Genomic DNA, 24,315 nt, shown 5'->3' with positions numbered 1-24,315 from the left:
AGCACTACGGGTACATAACCACTAACAGAACTAACTAGTGACTAAGCCAAAACTTAGCTAACACTAAGCGTCAAATCAAGTTAAGCTAGCACCACTATTTCCGTCCGACTGAGTGACCCTAACCAATTTATTTACGAATCGAAAACATGAGACAATATTGAGATCGAGAGCCACAGATAAGTTTATAATTTACTACAAAAGTGCCTTTTAACTAATTGACAAATAACGTTCATCGTAGATTATGCTAAGTTTATTTTCCGTTGCTTTTAACATATTGTGCGACTGCGACAAAAAAAGATAGAAACAAGTTTAATAAATCAATTAGGCGTCAAATAATTTTGATGCAATGCAATTAAGTGGACTTGTGCGTGCACTGACGTCATAGGCCTCTATATGTACATTTGTATGTACCTGCACAATGGTACGCATACACAAGTGCATGCACATATCTATGTACGCCTTAAAATTCCGGGTGTGTGTGTGTATGTATGCGTATCTCTTTATTCCCCGTGAGAGCATGTGTGTGTGTCTGAGCGCGTAAACTATGGCATGTGGAGCAATTGTCTAAATTGGCTCATTAAGTGAACCTTAATGACATTTACTATGCATAGTGATAACCAAAACTGTTTCGTTTTTATACCCGTTACTCGTAGAGTAAAAGAGTATACTAGATTCGCTGAAAAGTATGTAACAGAAAGAAGGAAGCGTTTCCGACTATATAAAGTATATAGTTTCAATAGCCGTCTGTCCGTATGAACGTCGAGATCTCAGGAACTATAAAAGCTAGAAGGTTAAGATTCAGCATGCAGATTCTAGAGACAAAGACTCAGCTCTCAGCACTTGTTGACTCATGTTGCCACGACCACTCTGACGCCCACATTTTTGAACCATTTTTCGAAATTTTTTCATAATTTAATTAGTCTTGGAAATTTCTATCAATTTCCCAAAAAAATTTTTTGCCACGCCCACTCTACCGCCCTAAAGCCGCCGAACCGGTCGCTTTCGCACTTTGGAAAAATTTTAAAATTTTTTCTCATTTTATTCCCCAATATCTATCGATACACCAGAAAATTATGCATTTTCGCGTTCGAATTCACACTAGCTGAGCAACGGGTATCTGATAGTCGGCGAACTCGACTATAGCATTCTCTCTTCTTAATTTCATTTATACCATTTTATATCTTCCATTTATTCGCGCAACGTTAATGTGACCAACAAATCGTTAGCTGCATGGGGCGTATGCGCAATGTTCCTCATATAGGTATTTTCACAGAATAACGTACGAAAAATATGTACTATTAACTTCTCACTCTCTTTGTTTGCTTAATCATGGAAAAGTTAGGTAGAAGGAACCTAGTATCGTATACCTGCTATGTGAGTACCGGCGGTCAGATTAAAAAGAAATATAACTTCAACTGGTATCTGGTAGTATTCTTCGTACGTAAGCTCGGATCTGGAGTACGCGATTTTATTTTATGTAGTCTATTTACTAAACAAAGAACTGGGAATACTTTGTATGTAAAATCTTTTTAGGCCCAAACGGCTGATGATAGACTATTTTTCATACATATGCAGAGGATATATTTTATTTTGTATTTTATTTCGGTCAGAAGCTTTTAACGCAGTGAAGTATATTTTTTGTGTATTTGTCTTGCCAATTGATATACAAAATATACATTTTGGCCTCGACCACTTTAATGACCACAATTCTTCAAATATTTCTTAAAATATATTTTCATTTTATTATTTTCTTGCCATTTTCTTGGCATGGACACTGCACTCCCGCTGCCTTGGTTTCTGAAAGTCTGGAACTTGACGATTATATATACCGGTAAAATTGCATTATAGATATTTTTATAACATATTAAAGTATATTTATTCTTAATCAGGGTCAAAAGCCAAACCGATCTAACTGTGTCCGCCTGTCCGTCCGTATAAACCTGTAGATTTAAGGAACTATAAAAGCTAGAAAGTTGCTAAGGATCAGGATTAAGATCAATAGCCGAGTCGATCTAGCCATTTCCGTCTGTCCGCATGAACGCCTCGATCTCAAGATCTATAAAAGCTAGAAGGTTAAGATAACGCATACAGCTTCATGTGACATAGACGCCGCGCCAGTTTGGTGACCCATGTTGCCACGCCCACTCTAACGCCAACAAACCGCTTAAAAACTGCCACGCCACTTTTCAAAAATATTTCGATTTTTCTTCGTTTTATTATTTGTCTTACCAAATTCTATCAGTATACGAAAAACACTTTGGCCACTAACCTTCTTACACCCACAAAACGGCCACGCCCACTCTTATAAACAATTTTTAATTTTTTTCTCATCTTATTCACTAATTTCTATCTAAAAATTGTTAAATTTCGTGTTCGCATTCTAATAGTCGGGGAACTCGGCTTACTGCATTCTTTGTTGTTTTCTATGGAAGTCAGACAGCCCCAAAATTGAGAAATGAGATTGCATAGAAGCGGACGGACGGATAGACGGACATGGTTGTTGATACTCAATAATATGCATTTACTTGAAATGGTTGCAAGTGACTTCTTTACTACGTTGCATACTTTTGAAAGAAACCAATATATATTTAGCCTTTTTGAAGCTAAACCGCATCAGATTCAACCTTATTCCTGTTTTTGTCAGAACTATTGTCTTGGGTGCAGGTAAACTCACTTCTAAAAAATATGGAGACAGCACCAAGTAAGACTAACTAACTAAAAATGGGAAAGAATATACACAGACAAAAGCCACAAAGCATGGATCTTTTAGAAAATGTTTCTTTAAACGAAACACAAAAGTCATATTAATACGCATTGTCACACTGATTTCCCTTACTTATGATCAGATATAAACTTACATATGGGTAGACACATGGTTAGTACAGACCTTTTTGTGTGGTTTGTACGGCGATGTGCTTCAAGTAAGTCTATAAAACAATTGTGACAATGATGCGGATACGTAATATGAAATCTTCCATTTCACATTTACTATATTTTGCTTTGAGTTTGAGTAATTGATCGAAAGCTGAAAATTAAAATAGCAAAGGCGCAAAGGCGGTGGAAGGCGGATTTCTAGCATTACTTATTAAAAATATCTTTACATCAAATTTCTACCGTGCAAGTATATACCTACAGATCTCCTCAGAAAAGACCTGTTTACGATATGACCGGACTTACTAGGAAATTGTACATATTTATATTACAAATATTATAATAATATTACAAATCCAAGTAAATACGGGAGCAGTTTACTGATGGCATTTGGCAAATGAGACGTGACCAAACTTTGCTCATATTTTCGTATTCGATATGACCTGACCCAAGAGGGTGCTTTTACACAGAGCTCAATCCATTTTGCATTTTTGACAGCGTTTGATTGCTGTGAAAAATAAACAAAAATATTGTTTTTCTGCAAGGAAAGCCGGAGAGATTGTTATGTGTTTGATTGTTATTGTTTGAAATTTTATGTGTTTGTTTGCCACAATGATTAATTACCATTTTGGTACTGCAAACATTGCTTAGAGTTTATATATTTCAAAAAGGCGTATAATGAAGACTATAGTTGCATAAAAACGAATAAGACTGAGTACCAAAGAGTTCAATCGCGGAAAATTGCACGAAATCGATACGCTTTTACTGTTTATGCTTCGCTTATTCAATTAAAGTTAACTTAATTTACTCTGATTGAATGTATTTTTGTTATCATTAAATTGATTGTTAAATTGATTATCATTAACACTCCTCCTCCCTTGTGCTGTGGAGCAGAGCTGCTTCATTTCCTATAACTAGGGAACTCTGTAAATGTTTATTAAGCATCATTGCATTATGCGGGTTGGCGGTTACAAAATGAGTTTGTCTCAATTGACCCCGGGCTCCGACTTTCTGTGTCCGTCAATCGCGCATGTGAGTCTTCACTTCTATATAGATAGGTATAAATATATAGTAGGTATAAATTTATGTTTGTTGTATTTCTACGCACCAAGTCCTACATCGGACTGGGGTCCATTGCGCATAAAGAGACTCAAAATTGAGAAGAGGAGAAAACCTAAGATCCTTTAAGTTATTTTCTGTACATATTAATTTTACAATTTGTTGATTGTTGGTGTCCAAATGTTGCCTATTTGAGCCCGGAGCACTATATTTATTGTCCGAAATTCAGCTAATTGCTTAAATTAATTCTCCAAGACTAATGGCAATCATTAACCCCGGTGTTAACGTCAGATCAAAAGCTCACAATCTGATGATTTCCGAACCGAACGAAACAAAGCTAATTTTGTTTGATTGGGTCAGATGTACAATAGCCTGTCATATACTTGGCTGACTACTTTCTCTGGGTATTTAATTACACTATGCTACCATTCCTTGGTTCTGGGGTGAAGTGTATGTGTGTTTTGGTAGTACTCATTGATGCTTTCTAAGCCCTATTTGTGAAGTTACAAAATCTTAATGCAAACATACAGAATGTACAAAAATGGAACGCAAAAACCGTTTATCTTTAAATTGTTGGGTAGATTTGAGATCTCAATTTAAGGGGTTATGGTATTAAGATGATAGTGATGCTGAAACTTATTTGCACAAGTCCACAGTTACCGTGCTGCAGAGTGCCTACATTGTACCTACATATGTATATTTGTATTTCGACCTACGGTCACCGCAATATCTATGCCCGTATCTTCTTTATGTCTCTATCAACTTATGTAGCTCAATCGATTGTCATTATGAGTGGCAAGTGAGTTTAGCCATTGCGTTTAGTTAGCACTTATTGTTTTAATTTGCGGATTGAAGTCTGTATATTGCTCCTTGTTCTCGGTACCGGCTGCCGAATTAGGTACTCTGCATGGAAAAAAATTCAACATTCCTATAAATTACCATGAGGTGCTCTATGTGGAATAAGTATTTAGACGCCCGATTTAGGATTGAAATTGATATCTCAATATTACATTAACATTTTAAGTATCGAAGTGTTATAATTATTTGTACATCCCTTCTATTCTATGCTATTTATTTTCACGGCATTAATCTTAAAATAGGAGCCAATATAATTTGTTTAAATAAAAATACATTTTGATTAAATATTTAATATAATAATTGCATATATGAGACACAAATTATGTAAAAATGCTAGTTTTGATTGATTAAGTATTCGAAGTAAGAGACAATGAAATATAATATACAAATGAATTAATAATTTTAATTTGATTTTTCGAATTATATAGAATTGATTTAAAATTTTTTATAAAACTATAGCAGAAACTCTTTTTATTAAAGAAAAAAAAAAGACATTTAGCAGTAATTTACATACTTTTAACGGTCGATGTTTCCTGGATTTCAAACTAAAGTAACAATAATTTGCATGTGAAGTGCAAAAATAGGAATTTAATATACGATTTTTCCGCGTGTTGATATGTTTTCAGTTTTTAGCTGGGGCATAGTTTTCGGTTTCAATTTAAAGCTTCGGATGAGGTTTTATCGGTTTTTTGTTTTGCAATACAATTTGATGACATCAAAGGCGAATTTATCGCTTCCGCTGCCGATCGTTATTTGGATCGGAGGTCCGTCGCATTTTTGATCGATGATCAAATGTATCTATGAGCTACGATGATAAAAAAGCTGGGCTTCGGCTTCTATTTTTGTTTCGGTTCCAGTTCGCCTTATGTTCTGGAACCAGCAGATGTATTTGTATCTGTAGCTTACTGCTCGTGTTGCGTTTGTATGAGTATCTGGTGTAATTGTGTCTGTATCTCGTGCAGTTTCCATTTCGGCTTCTGTTTTGAGTTTCGATTCCTGGGGTGTGAGGTACTGGGTGCCACGTTCTGGATTCTGATCGCGCCAGTCTTATGGTCTTTCTTGCAGCTCTGCTGGTTTAGTTCATTATCAACGCTTGAGACTCCGACTTGTGATATACAAAAATAGAAAGACGAGGCAGTCGGAATAATTCGGCAATTCGGAAGCCCTTGTTCCCCGATCTTCTGAAGCGTTTTTTTTGTTCGGTGAAAATTTGTTGCAGTGCAGCATGAAATGTGCGCAAACCAAGTGATTTTTATTCTTTTTCGAAGTTTAGATAAGGGCCTATGATATTATTAAAAATTCTGTTTAATTGCAAGCCACTTATTTATTGTGAGAATAGCTGCTTATAAGCTTTGTCAACTCGTGGTTTCATTTTTCCAGCAACGACACGAGACACCCTTTTAAAAAATGATTTTTTTTCATATTTTCCGATTTTGTAATTCGTCAATATCATTTTTCCTATTCAATTTTTTTTTAGCTTAAGACTTTGTTTATTAGATTCAAAACTCGAAGTTAAGAAAATTAAACACTTTTGATTAGTTAAAGAAATAATCGACTATCGCATCTTCGACATAAAAAAGTTCAGATAACAAGTTTTATTACGATTAAAATGATTTGAAATTCTACTATATAATTACACTCTGGCTTTACGAAATTACCTACAAGCCGGATTATTGCCGAATGGTTGACAGTGCTTTAATTTGCTCAAATTTACTCCAAACATTATGAGGGACACGCCACACAAAGGTAGTGCAAAACAAAAGAGAATGCTATAGTCGAGTTCTCCGACTATCAGATATCCGTTACTCAGCTAGTGTGAATTCGAACGCGAAATTTCATAATTTTTCTGCGATATTGATAGATTTTGGGGAATAAAATGAGAAAAAACTTAAAAATTGTTCCAAAGTGTGAAAGCGACCAGTTCGACGGCTTTAGGGCGGTAGAGTGGGCGTGGAAAAGTTTACAAGACTTATTAAATTATGAAAAAATTTCGAGAAATGGTTCAAAAATGTGAGCTCGGCAGCTTTGGGTGGTTTGTGGGGTCTATAAACTTGCGCTGCGTCTTTGTCTCTAGAATCTGTATCCTGAATCTTAACTTTCTAGCTCTTATCTCGGCGTTCATAGGGACAGACTGACATGGCTAGATCGACTCGGCTATTGATCCTGATCAAGAATATATATACTTTATATAGTCGGAAACACTTACTTCTGCCTGTTACATACTTTTGAAAGAATATAGTATACCATTTTACTCTACTAGTAACGGGTATAAGAAATAAAGACTGTGCGACAATTAAATGTTTTAAACAAAAGAGAGGGCACAGTGTAAATGAGCATATTTTATAAACTGCAGATTATGTATCCAGAAAATAGTATAAAAAACTATTGCTTAAACGAGAAACTGATTGTAAGATGACTTAAAATCCGATGATCCGGTCGAATGATACTCTCAAAACAAGATTTAGTACATTTTGAGAATTAACAGTTAATTGAAAAAAAAATAAACCTGGACCTTCACCCAACCGACCCCAATAGCTCAAACTTTCTAACTTTCTAGGCTACCGAAATGAATGTTTTGATGGTTTGGTTAAGCATAAGTTTGTTTAGTTTGCTTAGGTAATATGAGTTAATTTCTAAAGTGCTGAAACTAACATCCAAGAAGTAATCTTTGAATTTGACATATCTTGCAGATATAAATTGCACTCAGCCCGCCATCGATGACTTCCCCCGAGACCTGTTCTCGGAGGCGCAAAGACAGTCTGGTGCTGTTGTACTTCATGTTATAGCCAGTTTATATTTATTTGTAGCCTTAGCCGTAGTGTGTGATGAGTACTTTGTGCCAGCAGTTGAGAAAATATGTGCAGGTATGTGTGCAGTGATTCTTAAATCCACTTTGAAAAGCTAATGCACGCATACTACCACTTAACTAATCTAGCACTCAACATGTCCAATGATGTGGCGGGTGCCACGTTCATGGCCGCGGCCACCTCCGCCCCAGAGCTATTTGTCAACGTGATAGGAACCTTTATCACGGAGGGCGACATCGGAGTGGGCACGATTGTCGGATCGGCGGTATTCAACATCCTGGCAGTGGCCGCGTGCTGCGGAATCGGAGCTGGCATGGCAAGTCTATTTAGCATAATCAGCTATTTCCTAATCCCCTCCTGAAATGCAATCCAGACAATACCCCTGGACTGGTGGCCACTTACGCGGGACAGCATCGCATACGGAGTTACAGTGGCCATTCTCATTTGTGTGATGCACGACGAGCGCGTCGAGTGGTATGAGGCCCTCATCCTGGTCTCCCTGTATGCCGTCTATCTTGCGGTCATGTATTTCGACAAATCTTTCCAAAAGTGCGCCAAAGGTGAGTGATACCCCTGCGGAACATTTGTTCCAAAGTGTCAGCCTTGGCTAACTATAACTATATAACTAACTATAACTATAACTATAACTATAACTATAACTATAACTATAACTATAACTATAACTATAACTATAACTATAACTATAACTATAACTATAACTATAACTATAACTATAACTATAACTATAACTATAACTATAACTATAACTATAACTATAACTATAACTATAACTATAACTATAACTATAACTATAACTATAACTATAACTATAACTATAAATATAAATATAACTATAACTATAACTATAACTATAACTATAACTATAACTATAACTATAACTATAACTATAACTATAACTATAACTATAACTATAACTATAACTATAACTATAACTATAACTATAACTATAACTATAACTATAACTATAATTATAACTATAACTATAACTATAACTATAACTATAACTATAAATATATATACTGTCGAATAGGATCACTAGCCAAGCCAATCTAGCCATGTTTGGAATTTTTTTCATTTCTCGATTTTTGTCATGCCCATGTTGATCGATATGCGGAATCCTTTTTGACCATACCCATTGCATGCATATTACCAAACCATTTTAATAACAAATTTGGAAAAAATTAGTTGAAAGTAATACATTTTGATTTTTTGTTTAAATTACAAATTTATTCGTTTCCAAAAACAGAGACTTATTAAATAGATATGTCTAGTATTAGATAATTAAACTAATTTTTATTTTAAATATAGGCAACAAATTTTATAAAATAAACAAATTTACAAATAAACATTTACAAACCGAGCAGTAAATTATACAGATTATATATTAGAGTGAGCGTGTTAAAATCATCCATATAAATTGGGAAGATTAGTAAGAAAATATAAAACAATCAAATAACTTTTAAAAATGTGGCCTCGAAAGTTTTGCCAAATTATTTTCGCACAGCGATGAAAATTGAGTGAAGTCTTTACTAGAACACGCACTCCCTATCTAAAACTTCTAAGTTTTTTAGTTCCCGAGATCCGAGCGTTGATACGGATAGGCAGATTGACGGTTAGTGATCCTGATCACGAACATATATGTTTATACATCAACCTTATACGGTCTGAAACGCTTCCCTCTACCTGTTGCATAATTTTCTATGAATCTACCTCACCCTTTTGAACATTAGATACCTACCACTGTGGTCGACTTCTCCGACTATTGGGTTCCCGTTACTCAGCTAAAAGGGAGTGCAAGAAGACGATGTGATAATTTTTTTTATATTTGCATACTTTAACTCCGGTAGTTCCATATATTAAAGTTTATACGTACAGACGGACATGGTCAGATTGGCTCGGGTGAGCTTCCTTCTATTTATTACATACTTTTATTGCAGTCGAACACCATCACTATTAGATACCCGTTACATCGCTTAACAAATTGAAAGTAAATACTTCTCCACATGTACATAAAACATGATACATAGAGAGTTAATATTCACTCTGCATCTAGTAAAGTAATTTGAATCTGAAAAGTATACCCCTAATGTACTACTGAATTGAAAGTATGTAGCATATATATCTAGGGAACTATACAAGGTAGATATTTGGGTCTTAAATTTGAGTACCGTATTACAATTTTTAGCTACTACAAGCTGCATATATATATATGCATATATACATATATACATATATATATATATATATATATATATATACATCATATACGCAATACCTTACTTTCATGACACTACACAGGTGGCGTCAAGCAGGCTCGTTCTCGCAGCCGGTCCTCCAACTGCAGCATCCATACAAAGAACAGCAACGAGAAGGAACCAGGTACACACGACACCACCATTTCCAATTTACACTAGCCAATACTGCCCACCTCTTATTCCTAATGTCTGACCCCCAACCTCTCACCCACGCACCCGCTTTCAGAACACAACTAATAGCTGATATTAATGTTCTCTAAAACGCACTCCCACAGAGCTCGTGGAAAACCGCATTTGCCAGAACATGGCGAACATACAGCTAAACGGAGGACTTAACAATGAACAGGCCAAGGCCACAAGCACAGCCGGAACCGGTACCACCACCGTTTCGATAACCACCTCGACCATGACCACAACTTTGAGCACCACCCAAAGTGCCGGAGCAGGAGGAGGAGGTGGAGCAGTTGGTTCAGCACCAGGGGCCATTGTGCAGATGGCACCAATAGACGGTGCCGAGGCAGAATCTCAGGTGGCCGTAGCAGGCGCTGACGAGGAACGTAAGGAGGAGGGATACTCGCTGCTCACATACCCGAAGGACAAGAGCTGCTTTTCCCAGTTTACCTGGCTCATCATTTGGCCGATCCATCTGCTATTTCGCATTGCCATTCCAGACTGCAAGAAGGCCAAAAACAATAAGATTTTCCCACTGACCTTCATCATGTGCATAGTTTGGATCGGATCGCTTTCCTATGTAGTTGCGTGGATGATAACCATAATTGGTAAGATACATGTTAAAATCATAAAAGTCGCTTATATTGTATATTACATATATATATATATATATATATATATATATATATATAGTATATATTGTATATATATAATATATAATATATAATATAAACGACGATTTCACAAACTAAACGTCTTCCCTCGTTAAATGTATCTATATTTCTCCACAGGAGACACACTAAAGATTCCTGACTCGGTGATGGGGATAACGTTCCTGGCAGCTGGTACCAGTGTTCCTGAAGCGGTGTCTAGTGTTATTGTGGCGAAGCGCGGTAAGTGGTGGACTAGTAATATCTGGAAAAGCATGTTTATTCAATTATCTGTTAAAGGTCACGGATCGATGGGAATCTGTAACTCTATTGGGTCAAACACCTTCGATATCCTGCTGTGCCTGGGGGTTCCCTGGCTGATCAAAGCAGTATTTTTCCCGATCCAACCAGGCCAAAACTACGTGGCCATAAACTCCGCCGGATTGGAGTACTCGGCGATCACTTTGTTGTCGACACTGTTCCTGCTTTACCTGACCTTCTCCACAAACAAGTTTAAGCTGGACAAGAAGGTGGGCACTGCCTGTCTGGTGATGTATCTGGTCTTCATGGTTTTCGCCTCCCTCATCGAACTTAATGTGTTCTTCCGCGTCAACCTGCCCACCTGCGGACGATCATGAAATTGGTCTGCGTCTAAGAGTTGTGGGATATACGAAGGACGACCTGTAAAATGTGACGTTTTGATGAGCGATATACCATTTCGGATGAATAGATGGAGTGAAGAGATGACAGTCTTCTGGCGCTAGCTCCGTTTCCGATTCAGTTTGCGGCAGCTGGCTGGAACAACCCTAAGTGCAGTGGTTTAATTAATTAATATGTATTTTCTGTTCTATTCTATCTACTTTGATAGTTGAGTTACGTTATACGTTATGCTGTTATTGTAATAATATTTTTTTTTTTATTATTATTAAAGTAGACTCTTTCACAATCTACGGTTGAAACCCAAAAGATAAATTCAAATGAATGAGAAGAAATTATATAATTTACGGAACGGTGCAAAGGGAGAAATGAAAACTAATAACAAACCAAAAAAATTAATAATGTATTTATATGATTAATATACATATATGAGATTTAACAAAGTCTTTAGTGATAGTGGATATTGTTAATTGGATTGCCCTGGCTTGTAGGACAGAGTATCACTGTGGACGGCAGTCCACGTAGTGACGAGTGCTCCCGAAAATTGATCGAAGGCGCTGTAGTAGTCCGATCATTCAAGTGATACCACACATCGAAAGGTAAAAGGGATTGCAAATAAAGTCTTCTGAATAAATATATACTCTTATTGTTTACGAAAAAAAAGCATTGAAAGTGAAAAGTACATAATTAAAAAATTGTACTATTCAAAATAAATGAAAATTTATATCGGTTTGTCGGTCTGCAAATAAACTTTGTTTTAAAATTCTAAGCAGCTCGATATAAGAAACTTTAGCCATTCCACATGGTTTTAAAGAGGGAAAAATACTCTATAAATAGATCAATTTCACACTAATAAAAGTGTCGTTAAAGAACTTTCCAAATTTGTTTTCTGTATCTAAAGTAAAGTTCCAAAGTTCTAAAGCGTATTCACCCTAATACAAAAACATTGCTAACACCGTGTGCATTAGTTTATATATATGGCGTTTAATTCTGTTTTTAGTTAACACTTTCCTTCTTATTTTCGGTTACAAGAAATCTATTGAGCATTATCTAGCATTCAGTTGAAGTTAATTAGCTTATTAAGCGGGAAACATCTATAAAAGTGTCTTCTAGATTGCTACCTAACCAAAACTTGGTGGCGAGTAAAATGTACATTTATTGTACTGTATTTGTAATGTGTGGATTAAACAACCAAAATCAAAATTGTTTGCTTAATAGAATGTTGTGCTTTGTGGTAGCAATAGAATATGGCAATACAAATATTAAAACGAAAATTATCAAAATATTTTTCAAATGAGTGACAATTGTGGGCAGTTTCTATACATCAATTCGGAGTCTCTTGTGTTGGCCATTTGCAGTTGTAATCCAGTAAACTGAAATCGTTTTCAAGATAAAATTATCTTTAATAACTTTAACTTTTATCAAATGAAAATAACATATATTATTTTAATCAACTACATGTAATATTTTGTTTCAAAAATCTTCAGATCAATATTGTTGAGAACGGGTTTTTCTCTGATTGTATATAATAGAAAAAGTTGTCATTACCGAAAACAAAACAATGCAACTCTGATTTCTTTTCTAGTATATATCATTATTTTCATACCATGTTTAAACCGTAATGAAACGCGGAAAAAAATAATGAACGAACATGTTTTAGAATAATTGCACTTCGGACTGCACCAGTATCAGTTATATATAAGTGACGTATAGGCAAACCCCTAAACCACCAGTGCCAGCCAACAACATGTATATCCTGAGATGTAAAATAAAATGTATCCCAAAGCAAAAGACGTTATTTATATATGTAAATTTCCACTTTCAACTGACCCAGTATTATTTATATGTGTATGTACATATGTATATTTAAAAAGAATATTGAAACTACTGGATGCAACATTATATGTTTAGACTAAATCGGCAAAGGAATAAAGTATATACATCTGGATTTAAAATGGCTCCATCTCCTCCTTGTAAACAGTTGTAACATTCAACTATGAAGGGTAACAATCGAACCATTTTATTATCAGGCGTAGCCTTGACTAGTTAATCAAGACACATATTTTACTTGTTTGAGCTGTTATACAAATCAAAAATATCTGGAAAATTTAAATGTTCAATGGTAAATTAGTTCTATCAGCACTGACTGAAGGATAATGTTCTTCGACTGGAGCTCAACTGACTTTAAGCCCAACGGTAATCGTATGCACTCCATAACTTACAGATTTTTTATAAACACAAATGTAAAAGTGTGGTCAATGATGCCAAAAATTAGCTAACAATAATCTAAGTAACTGACTAGTTTATTATTGGCAAAAGTTCTTAAACAATAGTTTCCTTTATATATATTTACAGCAAGGGTACATACATATATAAGCTTTGGTTTCCATACTTTTATCCATATTTTTCTTCATATATTGTATATCTGGAGTTGTAACGCATTATATATTTTTTGCCATTTTAGAATGGAAGTATTACCCGCTTGCATATAGACATGATATGAGCTATGATATTGATGCCCTTAACTGTACTTTGCCGGCCATCGTGGAGTTCCCTAACCTTATGCGACAAAAAAGTTGGATAGCAATCGTAGTGTCATCTTTGGTCAGCATGTACCTTTTTGTCATCCTAGCGATTGTGTGTGACGATTATCTAGTGCCAGCCATGGAGCGCCTTTGCTACAGTAAGATTTAATATGCCCAATTTTAGATATCACCCAAGTAACACAGAAAGAAATAAAATAACCTTAAGAAAAATGTTATCTTGCTTGAATAACAAAGATGACGTTGATGTTTTTTGACTAATTGTTGAAAGTCAGAATTCTTGCATTTATATGCTAAAAGTAATTTAAAAAAGGCTTGGTTCGACACAGTTAGGGAAATTAAACAATTTGTTGTCAAATTTAGGCAATTCAGAATTTTAACAGTTTCGGAAATAATCTAATGAAACTTAACTCTAGAGGGGTATCACTGTCATTTATTTATGGAAGTTGGACTTTCCTTTTGTTATGCCTATTATATACAATATACTAAAGAATCGTTACATATTTAAAACTGAATATCATTTATTAATACGAGCTTGCATAAGCACATTAATATTTAATTAATTAATTAAAAGCACACTACATATTATATACTGTAAGTGGGTATATCGATTTCAATCAGTAGTTTGCAACGCAGTAAAGGATACATGTGAGACAATGCGAGTTTAAGCCATATGTATACATTTTTTTAGTTAGCTTCCTAGCTTCGATGGTTTTATTTATAAAACGGTATTCGCAATTCGGTATACATCAGTTTTTTTCTATATGTATATAATTACTGCAAGGGTATATAAGTTTCGGAATGCCAAATCGAGAGTCCTTTCTTGATTTTTCTCATGTTTTTTACAAGAATATTTTAATATATTTTTGTAATGCACATCGATGCACATTATTATTTATGTAGAGTCAAATTTCGGTATTACCTGAAAGTTACAAGTTGTGAACTAATTTGCTACAATTTAGGATAGGATATTATATTCTATTTTTTTGCTAGTCGTCACGAGCTAGCGCAATTTTATCTTTCTCCCTGACCCTCATTAAAAATGTATATTTCATAAAGATCAATATAAAGATCATAATATGTAGGCAGTGTTTGCCGACCTCTCATATTGTTCAAAACTTATGTATTCATATGATTTTGCTAATTATATGAGTAGATTAAATGAAAATTAATATCTATTATATTTATAAAGAAAAAATGCTGAAATATTTCCATATTCTCTTAGTATTATAGAGAAAAGCCATTTTAGTGAAAGAGTATAGTAGTGTAAGCAACCTGATGCACGACAGAGGATTCAAAAAGTATTACAAAAGTTTCAAACTTATACTTAAACTATATTTTATATTTGTATGTATATTATACAAGGAAGAATGCTATAGTAGAGTTCCCCGACTATCATATACCCTTTACTCATCTAGTGTGAATTCGAACGCGAAATTTCATAATTTTTCTGGGATATGGATAGATTTTGGGGGAAAAAATTACAAGAAAATTAAACAATTTTCTAAAGAGGGGGCGTGACCCGTTTGGTGGCTTCAGGGCGTTAGAGTGGACGTGACAAAAAGATTTTTTTGAAAATCGATAGAAATTTACAAGACTAAAAAAAGTGTGCTCGTGGCAGTTTTGTGCTGTTTGTGGGCGTTTGTGAGTGGCACATTACTCTACTAGTAACGGGTATAAAAAGGTCATAACTTTTACCAAAAAAATTGACTTAAAATTTGGATTTTTTCCACTTCCTAGGCTTAGAAAACAAATTTCGGTTTCTCGATTTTATGCGTTATCAGGTATCCTAAAAATTGTGGTTATGTTTGCCCTCTTTTAATTGTGGTATAATGTTTGTCTTACAATAGCCCTGCGCATGACCTATGATGTGGCGGGAGCCACTTTTCTAGCGGCTTCCACATCGGCACCGGAACTGTTTGTAAACTTTGTGGGAACTTTCGTCACTAATGGCGACATCGGACTTGGCACTATCGTGGGATCTTCCGTGTTTAATGTCCTGGTAATTGCAGGAGTTTGCGGCATATTTACTCAACCGGTGCGTACTATTCACTATTTAAGCTGCAGTTCTATCTCACATATTTTTTTTTTTTGTTTTCGTTTTTGCATATTTTGCAGAGCAAACTGGATTGGTGGCCGGTGACCAGAGACACAGCCTGGTACCTCATAGCCATAGCGTCGCTCACATATGTGTTGTATGATTCGTTGGTTACGTGGTATGAGGCTTTTGCCTTTTTACTACTATACATTGCTTATGTCATTCAATTGTCCTTTGACCGTAGGATCCAAAATTTGGTTCGACGTAAGAAGAGTTATTTTTCAACGTTAATTTATTTTATATATCTTTTAATTTTGAAACAAGAGAGAATGCTAAAGTCGAGTTCTCCGACTATCATATACCCGTTACTCAGCTAGTGAAAATGCCAACGCGAAATTTCAACATTTTTCTGGCTTATTGATAAATATTGGGAAAAAAAAATGTAAAAAGAATTAGTACGTGTGGGCGTGGCAAAAAGTATTTTAGCAAATCGACAGAAATTTACAAGACAATAAAAATTGAAATATTTGCAAAAATGTGGGCGTGTCAGTCAAAATTTGTGGGCGGTTTGTGGGCCTTAGAGTGGGCGTGGCACCATGGGTCAATAAACTTGCGCTGCGTCTATGTCTCTAGAATCTGTATGCTTAATCTCAGCTTATGCTCCTGAGATCTCTATGTTCTTACGGGCGGAAGGACGAACGGACAGGGCCAGGTCGACTATTGATCCTGATCAAGAATATATATACTTTATATGGACACGCTACCTTTTACCTATTACCTGTTTCAACGAATCTAATACACCCTTTTACTCTAACGGGTATAATATTACAATATGGTTGACTAAAGATTGGGCTGATATTTGGAAACAATGCAACATTGACAATGAAAATTAAATTTAATTCGGTTAGTAACGATGCGAACATCCGATTATGACCCCTGAATCAAGGACTCAGAGAAATAGGACCTTGTAATTGAAATAAATCTTCGCATTCATAAACACCAATAATAGATACTTTGCCAGTACATTTCTAAAAAAAAATGTCGTGAGGGGCAGACTGAAAAAATGAGAGAGAGGTAATGAGAGCAAAATCCTCTAGAAGTTATAAGGGATCTACCGATTATAGATTAGTCTCCTTGTCAACTAAAATATTAGTTCGTTGTTGCGAAAAGTGGTATAAATGAAGTTCGAAGACGAGAAGTAAAAAGCCTTCCCTAATAAATCCCTAATTCCGCTATTTAAAGTCATTCCCCATCTGTAACTGTGTAGTACCATATTCAACTAATATAACGCTTAAAAAGCAATGCTTTAATTTATGTGTGAGCATTTTACATATTTAATGCAGTTCATTCATGAGCAAATTCAAAATAAGCAAAAAAAAAGCCTTTTCCCAACTCAGTTCAGAGTCCTTGCTTCATGCAATTATAGGTGACCAGATTCAAAATTTTTATTCGTAATCAACCCAATTTTGTGTCTCTCTAGCTATATTATTTCTAACACAGTGTTATTATGATTCTAAAACTTGCATTCATGTTAAAGTTGAGCACTCTGTACAGCCACGAGGGAATTGTCATACACAAATTTAAGAAAATTAAGTGCAAGAATATAAATTTAAGAATTAACTAGATAAATCTTCCTTAGATGAACACGCTGAGTCGGAGCTGTTGGACGAAGATCCGATGACCCGCGAAGAAGAGCCGCTGAAGGGATTTCGCGACCACGTGTGTGCGAAACCCCAAACGGAATCCAATTTTTACCAGTGGACGTGGTGGGCCGTCAAATATCCGGCAGAATTGATGCTTGCCTGCACTGTTCCCAGTGTTAGATCCATCTTCTTCCTTTCCATGATTTTAGCCGTCCTTTGGATTTCCTTGATATCCTATCTTCTTGCTTGGTTTCTCACAATTTTGGGGTACAACCTCAAAATTCCAGACGCGATCATGGGCCTTACTGTATTGGCCGCCGGCACTAGTGTCCCGGAAGTAGCGTCCTCGTATATTGTGTCCAAAAAAGGTAAGTACCTATGGTACTCCTTCCGCATACGTGTGCCGAAATATATTAAGTGCAGAAATGATTCTATGTACGAACAAAAAAAATATATATATATATATAAAATATAAAAATATGTTACCGAAAAATTTAAAATGTCCTGTTCCGTCTTATATACTACCTGCTTTATCGACTGTTGACACTGATCAAGAATCTAAATACTTTATATGGTCAAAAATGTCTGCTTTACCTTCTGCAAGGGTATATAAATTTACTCAGTTTCGATTTCGAAACTAAGCTGGAAAAAACTAGCCTTGTACCGAGAGAATTCATAGGCAGCGTGAAAAACTAGAAACTTGTTGAATTATTTGTATAACCTATTTGTAAATGTTAATCTAAATTAAAGGTGATCAAGGTTCAATGATCACCTTGATTGCAATGCTTTAAGAGAAATTTCTATAGCTTATTTCGAATAAAATGTTATCCAATTGTTTTTATTTCAGGATATGGGTCAATGGCCATCTGCAATGCCATTGGGTCGAACACATTCGACATTTTTATATGCCTAGGTCTACCCTGGCTTCTGAAAATCCTTATATACCAGCAAAAGATCGAGATCGACTCCACGGCCCTTACCATCACCACGGCCATGCTAGTGATAACTGCCGCCGTTCTTTATTTGGGTCTTCTGGCAAGTAGGTTTGTGATGGGCAAGATCGTCGGATATCTCAGCATAATCTTCTATGTGCTTTTTCTGATTATCGCCTGTACACTAGAGATATTATTGAACAAAGAAAACATGTGCGACATCGAGGATCCAAGTGGATTTTCTGGATAAGCAGTAAGTTAATTGAGCCTAATTAAGGAAAATAAACTTTTGAAATGAGATGGTAATGGAAACAGGAATTATCCCCACCCTTTATTATGAACATTTCGTTTTTGCTAGTAGAGTGATCGGGTAATAGAAACAGTTGGATCAATTGAAAATAATTGAAAGAAGTCATAGTTTGGATGTTTTTTTTATCAATATCTGATCTTATTCGCTATATACCACTACTTTTAATTATATAAATACAGTACCACTTCAACCTCCGAAGAGATAAGTCGTGCCACTCAGTCTAAAGCCTCGCTTCGCGTAAGCCCAAAACTCTTATCAGCAAAATCTTGATAAACAAATATCAACCACAAAGAGAAAATAAAAAACTTAACAACAAAAACAACAATACCGCTAATCCGGGCTCAAGCCCTTAACCAACAATCATGACAGACCCACCAAACATTTACAAAATCACTTCAAAAACATACCAATCCCAATTAGGCGAACCTAAATTTATAATTATTAAAAGAAATGACAACAACTCTTTCGAAAGAACTTCACCATTCATCATAAAAAAATCGGTGGACTTTGCCTGTGGAGGAGAAGTTGAGGGATGCAAACGTACAAGAGACGGCAACCTGCTAATAAAAACCAAAAATGAATTACAAGCCAGAAAACTCCTAAAACTAACAAAAATTGCAGATGTGGATGTAACAGCAAGTGAACATAAAACATTAAACTTCTCTAAGGGAGTTATTTACTGTAACGACCTTAGACACATCGACGAAGACACAATTCTACAAGAACTAAAACCACAAAAAGTATCTGAAGTTAAAAAAATAATGAAACGGCAAAACCCCAACTCTAACTCCGACACCAACAACATCACATTAGTTGAAACTGGACTTATAATTATAACCTTTGAATCGCATAAGCTCTCCGAGATAGTACGAATCGGGTACGAAACAGTCCGAGTACGAGACTATATCCCACTCCCACTTCGATGCAAAAAATGCCTCCGCTTCGGTCATCCAACACCCATATGCAAAAGTGTAGAAACTTGCATCAATTGCTCTGAAACAAAACACACAACCGACGGAGAAAAATGCACAAACGAAAAAAACTGCTTAAATTGCCGAAATAACCCAGAACTTGACCATCAACACAGCCCAATTGACCGCAAATGCCCTACGTTCATAAAAAACCAGGAATTAACAGCAATTAAAACCACACAAAAAGTTGACCATAAAACGGCCCAACACATATATTTCGAACGTCACGGCTTCCAAACGAAAAACACCTATGCCAAAACACTTACAAACGGCACAACCCAGAGGACAACAAACACTCTGTCACCTAATATTCACCTAATAATACAACCCAACAACACCAAAATCCGCACCACACACCCACATCAGCAGCACAAAACACTTCATCTAAGACACCAACAACTGAACCAGCCAAAACAACCTTACTATCCAACCAACCACACCAACACCACCACCACCACAGCTACGACAAACTAGAAGACATGGATACCGACTACACACCTACCAGAAAACCATCTACGGCATACTCATCACAACTCACAGAAGACCTAAAAATAAAAATCTTCCCGAAAGATAAGTCCAATAACCTATCCATAAACCTTAAAGCATCTAAACTAAAGGCCAAAGCCCACAAAAACAAACACACTAACAACAGCGACAGCGAATCCATATAGAACCTTAAACTCTACACAAAACCCTAACCGTTAACACTACCTTTAAGTAAGTTATAAGCTTTAATTTTTTCTCAAATGTCACTAACTATAATCCAATGGAATCTAAAAGGATATCTAAACAACTACAGCCATCTCCTTATTCTAATCAAAAAATACTCCCCTCACATAATTTCCCTCCAAGAAACCCATATACAATACACTAATAACATCCCAACCCCAATAAACTACAAACTATTAACAAATATTGCCACCAACAGATTTGGGGGCGTAGCACTACTAGTGCATAAGTCAATACAACACACTGTCCTCAACATAACAATCGATATAGAAGCAATAGCCATAAATATAGAATCTAAACTTAAATTAAACATATTTTCCACATACATTTCTCCGACCAAAAACATAACTAACCAGACACTCCATAACACATTTAACATTCAACAAACACCCTCTCTAATTACGGGAGATTTTAATGGATGGCACCCATCCTGGGGCTCCCCAACAACAAATAAACGAGGAAAAATAACTCATAGATTCATTGACAACATGCACCTTATCCTGTTAAACGACAAATCTCCCACACACTTTTCAACACACAACACATACACACACATAGACCTCACACTCTGCTCTCCAATCCTAGCCCCCCACGCCAAGTGGAAAATACTAAACGATCTTCACGGTAGCGACCATTTCCCTATTATCACAACACTATTCCCAACAACCAATCCACAAAAATTCTACAGACCCTTTTTTAAACTCAAAGAAGCCAACTGGGAACAGTTCAACGCTCTTACCCACCAAACCAACAAGAAATACCCCACCTCCCACAACGTAAACAAAGAAGCCGCCCTAATCAACAGAATCATCCTATATAGCGCAAACCTCTCCATCCCACAAACCTCACCTAACACACATCCATACAGGGTTCCATGGTGGAACAAACACCTCGACCAATTACGTAAAGAAAAACAACTTGCCTGGAAAAAATTAAACCGCACAATTACTGTTGACAACATTCTAGACTATAGACGCAAAAACGCAATATTTAGATACGAACTAAAAAAGAGGAAAAAAGAAGCTTCCAGCTCTTTCACCTCAACCATCCATCCCACTACTCCCTCATCCAAAATATGGGCCAATATAAGACGCTTCTGCGGACTTAACCCAGCAAAACAAATTCATGCCATCACAAACCCAGTAAATAATGAGACTACATTGGCTAGCAACGAAATTGCTAACATATTCGCACAACATTTCTCTGACCTCTCCGGCGACTGGAACTTTTCAGAGGAGTTCCGGAACAATAAATATAGAAACAACCTACATCTCTACACCCCCTCTCCAATAGCCCAAACCATAGAAGAGAACATAACGTATCTAGAACTTAGCTCAGCACTACAAACATTAAAAGGATGTGCTCCAGGACTAAATAGAATCTCGTATCAAATGATCAAAAATAGCTCCCACACAACAAAAAACCGAATAACGAAACTATTTAATGAAATATTCAATAGCCACATACCTCAAGCCTACAAAACAAGCCTAATCATACCAATCCTTAAGCCAAACACCGATAAAACGAAAACTTCCTCATACCGACCCATCTCCCTCAACTGCTGTATAGCTAAGATACTTGATAAAATAATTGCGAAAAGACTCTGGTGGCTAGTGACATATAACAACCTAATTAACGACAAACAATTCGGATTCAAAAAAGGCAAATCGACTTCGGACTGTCTACTCTATGTAGACTATCTCATAACGAAGTCAAAAATGTACACCTCCCTCGTCACTCTTGATTTTTCAAGAGCCTTCGATCGAGTAGGTGTGCACTCCATAATCCAGCAATTGCAGGAATGGAAAACGGGCCCCAAAATAATAAAATACATTAAAAACTTCATGAGCAACAGAAAAATAACTGTCAGCGTCAGTCCGCATACATCAAACCCATTACCCCTGTTCAACGGAATCCCCCAAGGTTCACCCATATCCGTAATACTTTTCCTCATAGCATTCAATAAATTATCCAACATCATATCCCTACATAAAGAAATTAAATTCAATGCATATGCCGACGACTTCTTCCTTATAATAAATTTCAACAAAAACACAAATACAAATTTCAACTTAGACAATCTATTCGACGATATAGAAAATTGGTGCTCCTACTCAGGGGCATCGCTTTCCCTATCCAAATGTCAACACCTCCACATATGCAGAAAACGTCACTGCACATGCAAGATAAGCTGCAACAACATCCAAATTCCTAGCGTTACGTCCTTAAAAATTCTAGGAATGACCTTAAACAACAAATACAAATTCACACATAAACCTACTTCTACCCAAACTACACAACAAGCTAAATATAATAAAATGCCTATCTAGTCTTAAATTTAATTGCAACACGCATACACTACTTAATGTCGCAAAAGCAACAATTATAGCCAAACTAGAGTATGGTTTGTTTCTGTACGGCCATGCTCCCAAAAGCATTTTAAACCAAATAAAAACACCATTTAACTCCGCTATCCGTCTAGCTCTCGGCGCCTATCGCTCTACCCCAATAAATAACTTACTTTACGAATCGAATACTCCCCCCTTAGAAATGAAACGAGACCTTCAAATAGCCAAACTATCCCAAAACCTAATCTTCTCCAAAAACACACCAATACATAAGTTCTTGAAGCCTAAAAAAGCTAATAAGAAAAAAACATCAACAATAGACCGAACAATCAAGCTTAGCCTAGAACTTAATCTACCCTACAAACCAATAAAACTCCATAAAAACAGACCACCATGGACCCTCCCCAATCTAATAGACACGTCACTTAGAATCCATAAGAAAGAACAAACATCTCCAGACCAATACAGAAAATTATACGAACACACAAAGAATAACCTCAAAACACATAATTTCATATTCACTGACGGTTCAAAAATTAATTACACAATATCATTCGCCATTACAACGGAGACAGACGTCTTGAAATACGGCATACTGCCCCCATATTCATCCGTCCTCACCTCCGAAACAATCGCCATCCTAGAAGCAATAGAACTTACTAAAAACCGAAGAGGCAAATTTATTATCTGTTCCGACTCCCTATCCGCAGTAGATTCAATTCAAAACACAAATAATAACAGCTTTTACCCAAGCAGAATACGATCGCTAATAACGCAACACGCACCTAAAATTAAAATAATGTGGATTCCTGGCCATTCAGGAATAAAAGGAAATGAACTAGCCGATCAAGCTGCAAAATCAGCAAGCAGTATGCCACTTATCCTCACCCCAAACATAAATACCACAGATATAAAAAAACACCTTAAAGCCGACCTTGCGACAAAACAGAAAGAACACATAATAAACTGCAGTCCATGGTACCAATCTATTAACACGAACACCTCACACACATGCGATTACCTTAAACAATCCCACCCAAATTGGACCAGACTCGACCAAATAAAAATAATACGACTTCGACTAGGACACACAAACATAACCCACCAACACTACCTAAATCCCAATTCAATACCAACTTGTCCGTTTTGCCAAGGTGATATTTCTTTAAACCACATATTAAACTCATGCCCATCCCTCCTACAAACCAAGCAAGATATATTTAACAACACCAACCCTCTAGACCTTCTTAGCAAACCCAATCCAGATAACATACAAAAACTCATACTTTTCCTCAAAGAAACTAAATTATACCACAAAATCTAAAAACAAAACAGGCATTTGTACATAACAAGCCAGCAATTAGTTACCAAATTAGATATTAACTAAATTAAGATTGTAAATAAACATTGTAAATAAATATAGCTGTAAGCCCCGTAGCTAATGCTATACTA

At 36.0% G+C, this 24,315-nt stretch overlaps 2 protein-coding genes across 6 annotated transcripts in view; both read left to right on the top strand.

Moving 5' to 3' along the window:
• Positions 1 to 13,265, top strand: part of LOC117148263 (sodium/potassium/calcium exchanger 4) — a 13,312-nt gene extending 47 nt beyond the window's left edge. Inside the window, exons 1-8 of one of the 2 annotated variants that reach the window (XM_033315569.1) lie at positions 1 to 10; positions 7,479 to 7,652; positions 7,724 to 7,911; positions 7,969 to 8,155; positions 9,915 to 9,995; positions 10,147 to 10,650; positions 10,834 to 10,935; positions 10,993 to 13,265. The exon at positions 1 to 10 is cut by the window's left edge and continues 47 nt beyond it. In XM_033315569.1, coding sequence (XP_033171460.1) covers positions 1 to 10; positions 7,479 to 7,652; positions 7,724 to 7,911; positions 7,969 to 8,155; positions 9,915 to 9,995; positions 10,147 to 10,650; positions 10,834 to 10,935; positions 10,993 to 11,330 — 1,584 coding nt within the window. In that variant the 3' untranslated portion in view covers positions 11,331 to 13,265. Of the gene's footprint in view, positions 11 to 5,801; positions 6,021 to 7,478; positions 7,653 to 7,723; positions 7,912 to 7,968; positions 8,156 to 9,914; positions 9,996 to 10,146; positions 10,651 to 10,833; positions 10,936 to 10,992 lie in introns of those variants that run through there. The other variant, XM_033315572.1, reaches the window with a different exon arrangement.
• Positions 13,266 to 13,422: 157 nt separating this feature from the next.
• LOC117148911 (sodium/potassium/calcium exchanger 4) lies at positions 13,423 to 18,816 on the top strand. 4 transcript variants are annotated; one of them, XM_033316628.1, is made up of 7 exons: positions 13,423 to 13,545; positions 13,814 to 14,032; positions 15,743 to 15,930; positions 16,011 to 16,194; positions 17,570 to 17,941; positions 18,421 to 18,612; positions 18,694 to 18,816. In XM_033316628.1, the coding sequence occupies exons 1-7, from the start codon at positions 13,506 to 13,508 to the stop codon at positions 18,753 to 18,755; spliced, it is 1,257 nt and encodes a 418-aa protein (XP_033172519.1). In that variant the 5' UTR covers positions 13,423 to 13,505; the 3' UTR covers positions 18,756 to 18,816. The 4 variants fall into 4 exon arrangements, with proteins under 4 accessions (XP_033172519.1, XP_033172518.1, XP_033172521.1 ...); XM_033316627.1 differs by having other exon boundaries at positions 18,421 to 18,816; XM_033316630.1 differs by lacking the exons at positions 17,570 to 17,941; positions 18,421 to 18,612; positions 18,694 to 18,816 and adding an exon at positions 16,255 to 16,421.
• The last annotated feature ends 5,499 nt before the right edge of the window (positions 18,817 to 24,315 follow it).

This window comes from Drosophila mauritiana, chromosome X, assembly GCF_004382145.1.
Source record: "Drosophila mauritiana strain mau12 chromosome X, ASM438214v1, whole genome shotgun sequence".
In the NCBI taxonomy this organism is placed as follows: Eukaryota; Metazoa; Arthropoda; class Insecta; order Diptera; family Drosophilidae; genus Drosophila; species Drosophila mauritiana.
This window is presented reverse-complemented; position numbering and strand designations above follow the sequence as displayed.

Bases quoted from the DNA above. Each gene is read 5' to 3' on its own strand.
- LOC117148911 (XM_033316627.1), top strand. From the start codon at position 13,506: ATGTTCTTCGACTGGAGCTCAACTGACTTTAAGCCCAACG. The intron at 15,931-16,010 runs GTGCGTACTATT...CATATTTTGCAG, and splicing joins GCGGCATATTTACTCAACCG to AGCAAACTGGATTGGTGGCC. The intron at 16,195-17,569 runs GTAAGAAGAGTT...AATCTTCCTTAG, and splicing joins GATCCAAAATTTGGTTCGAC to ATGAACACGCTGAGTCGGAG.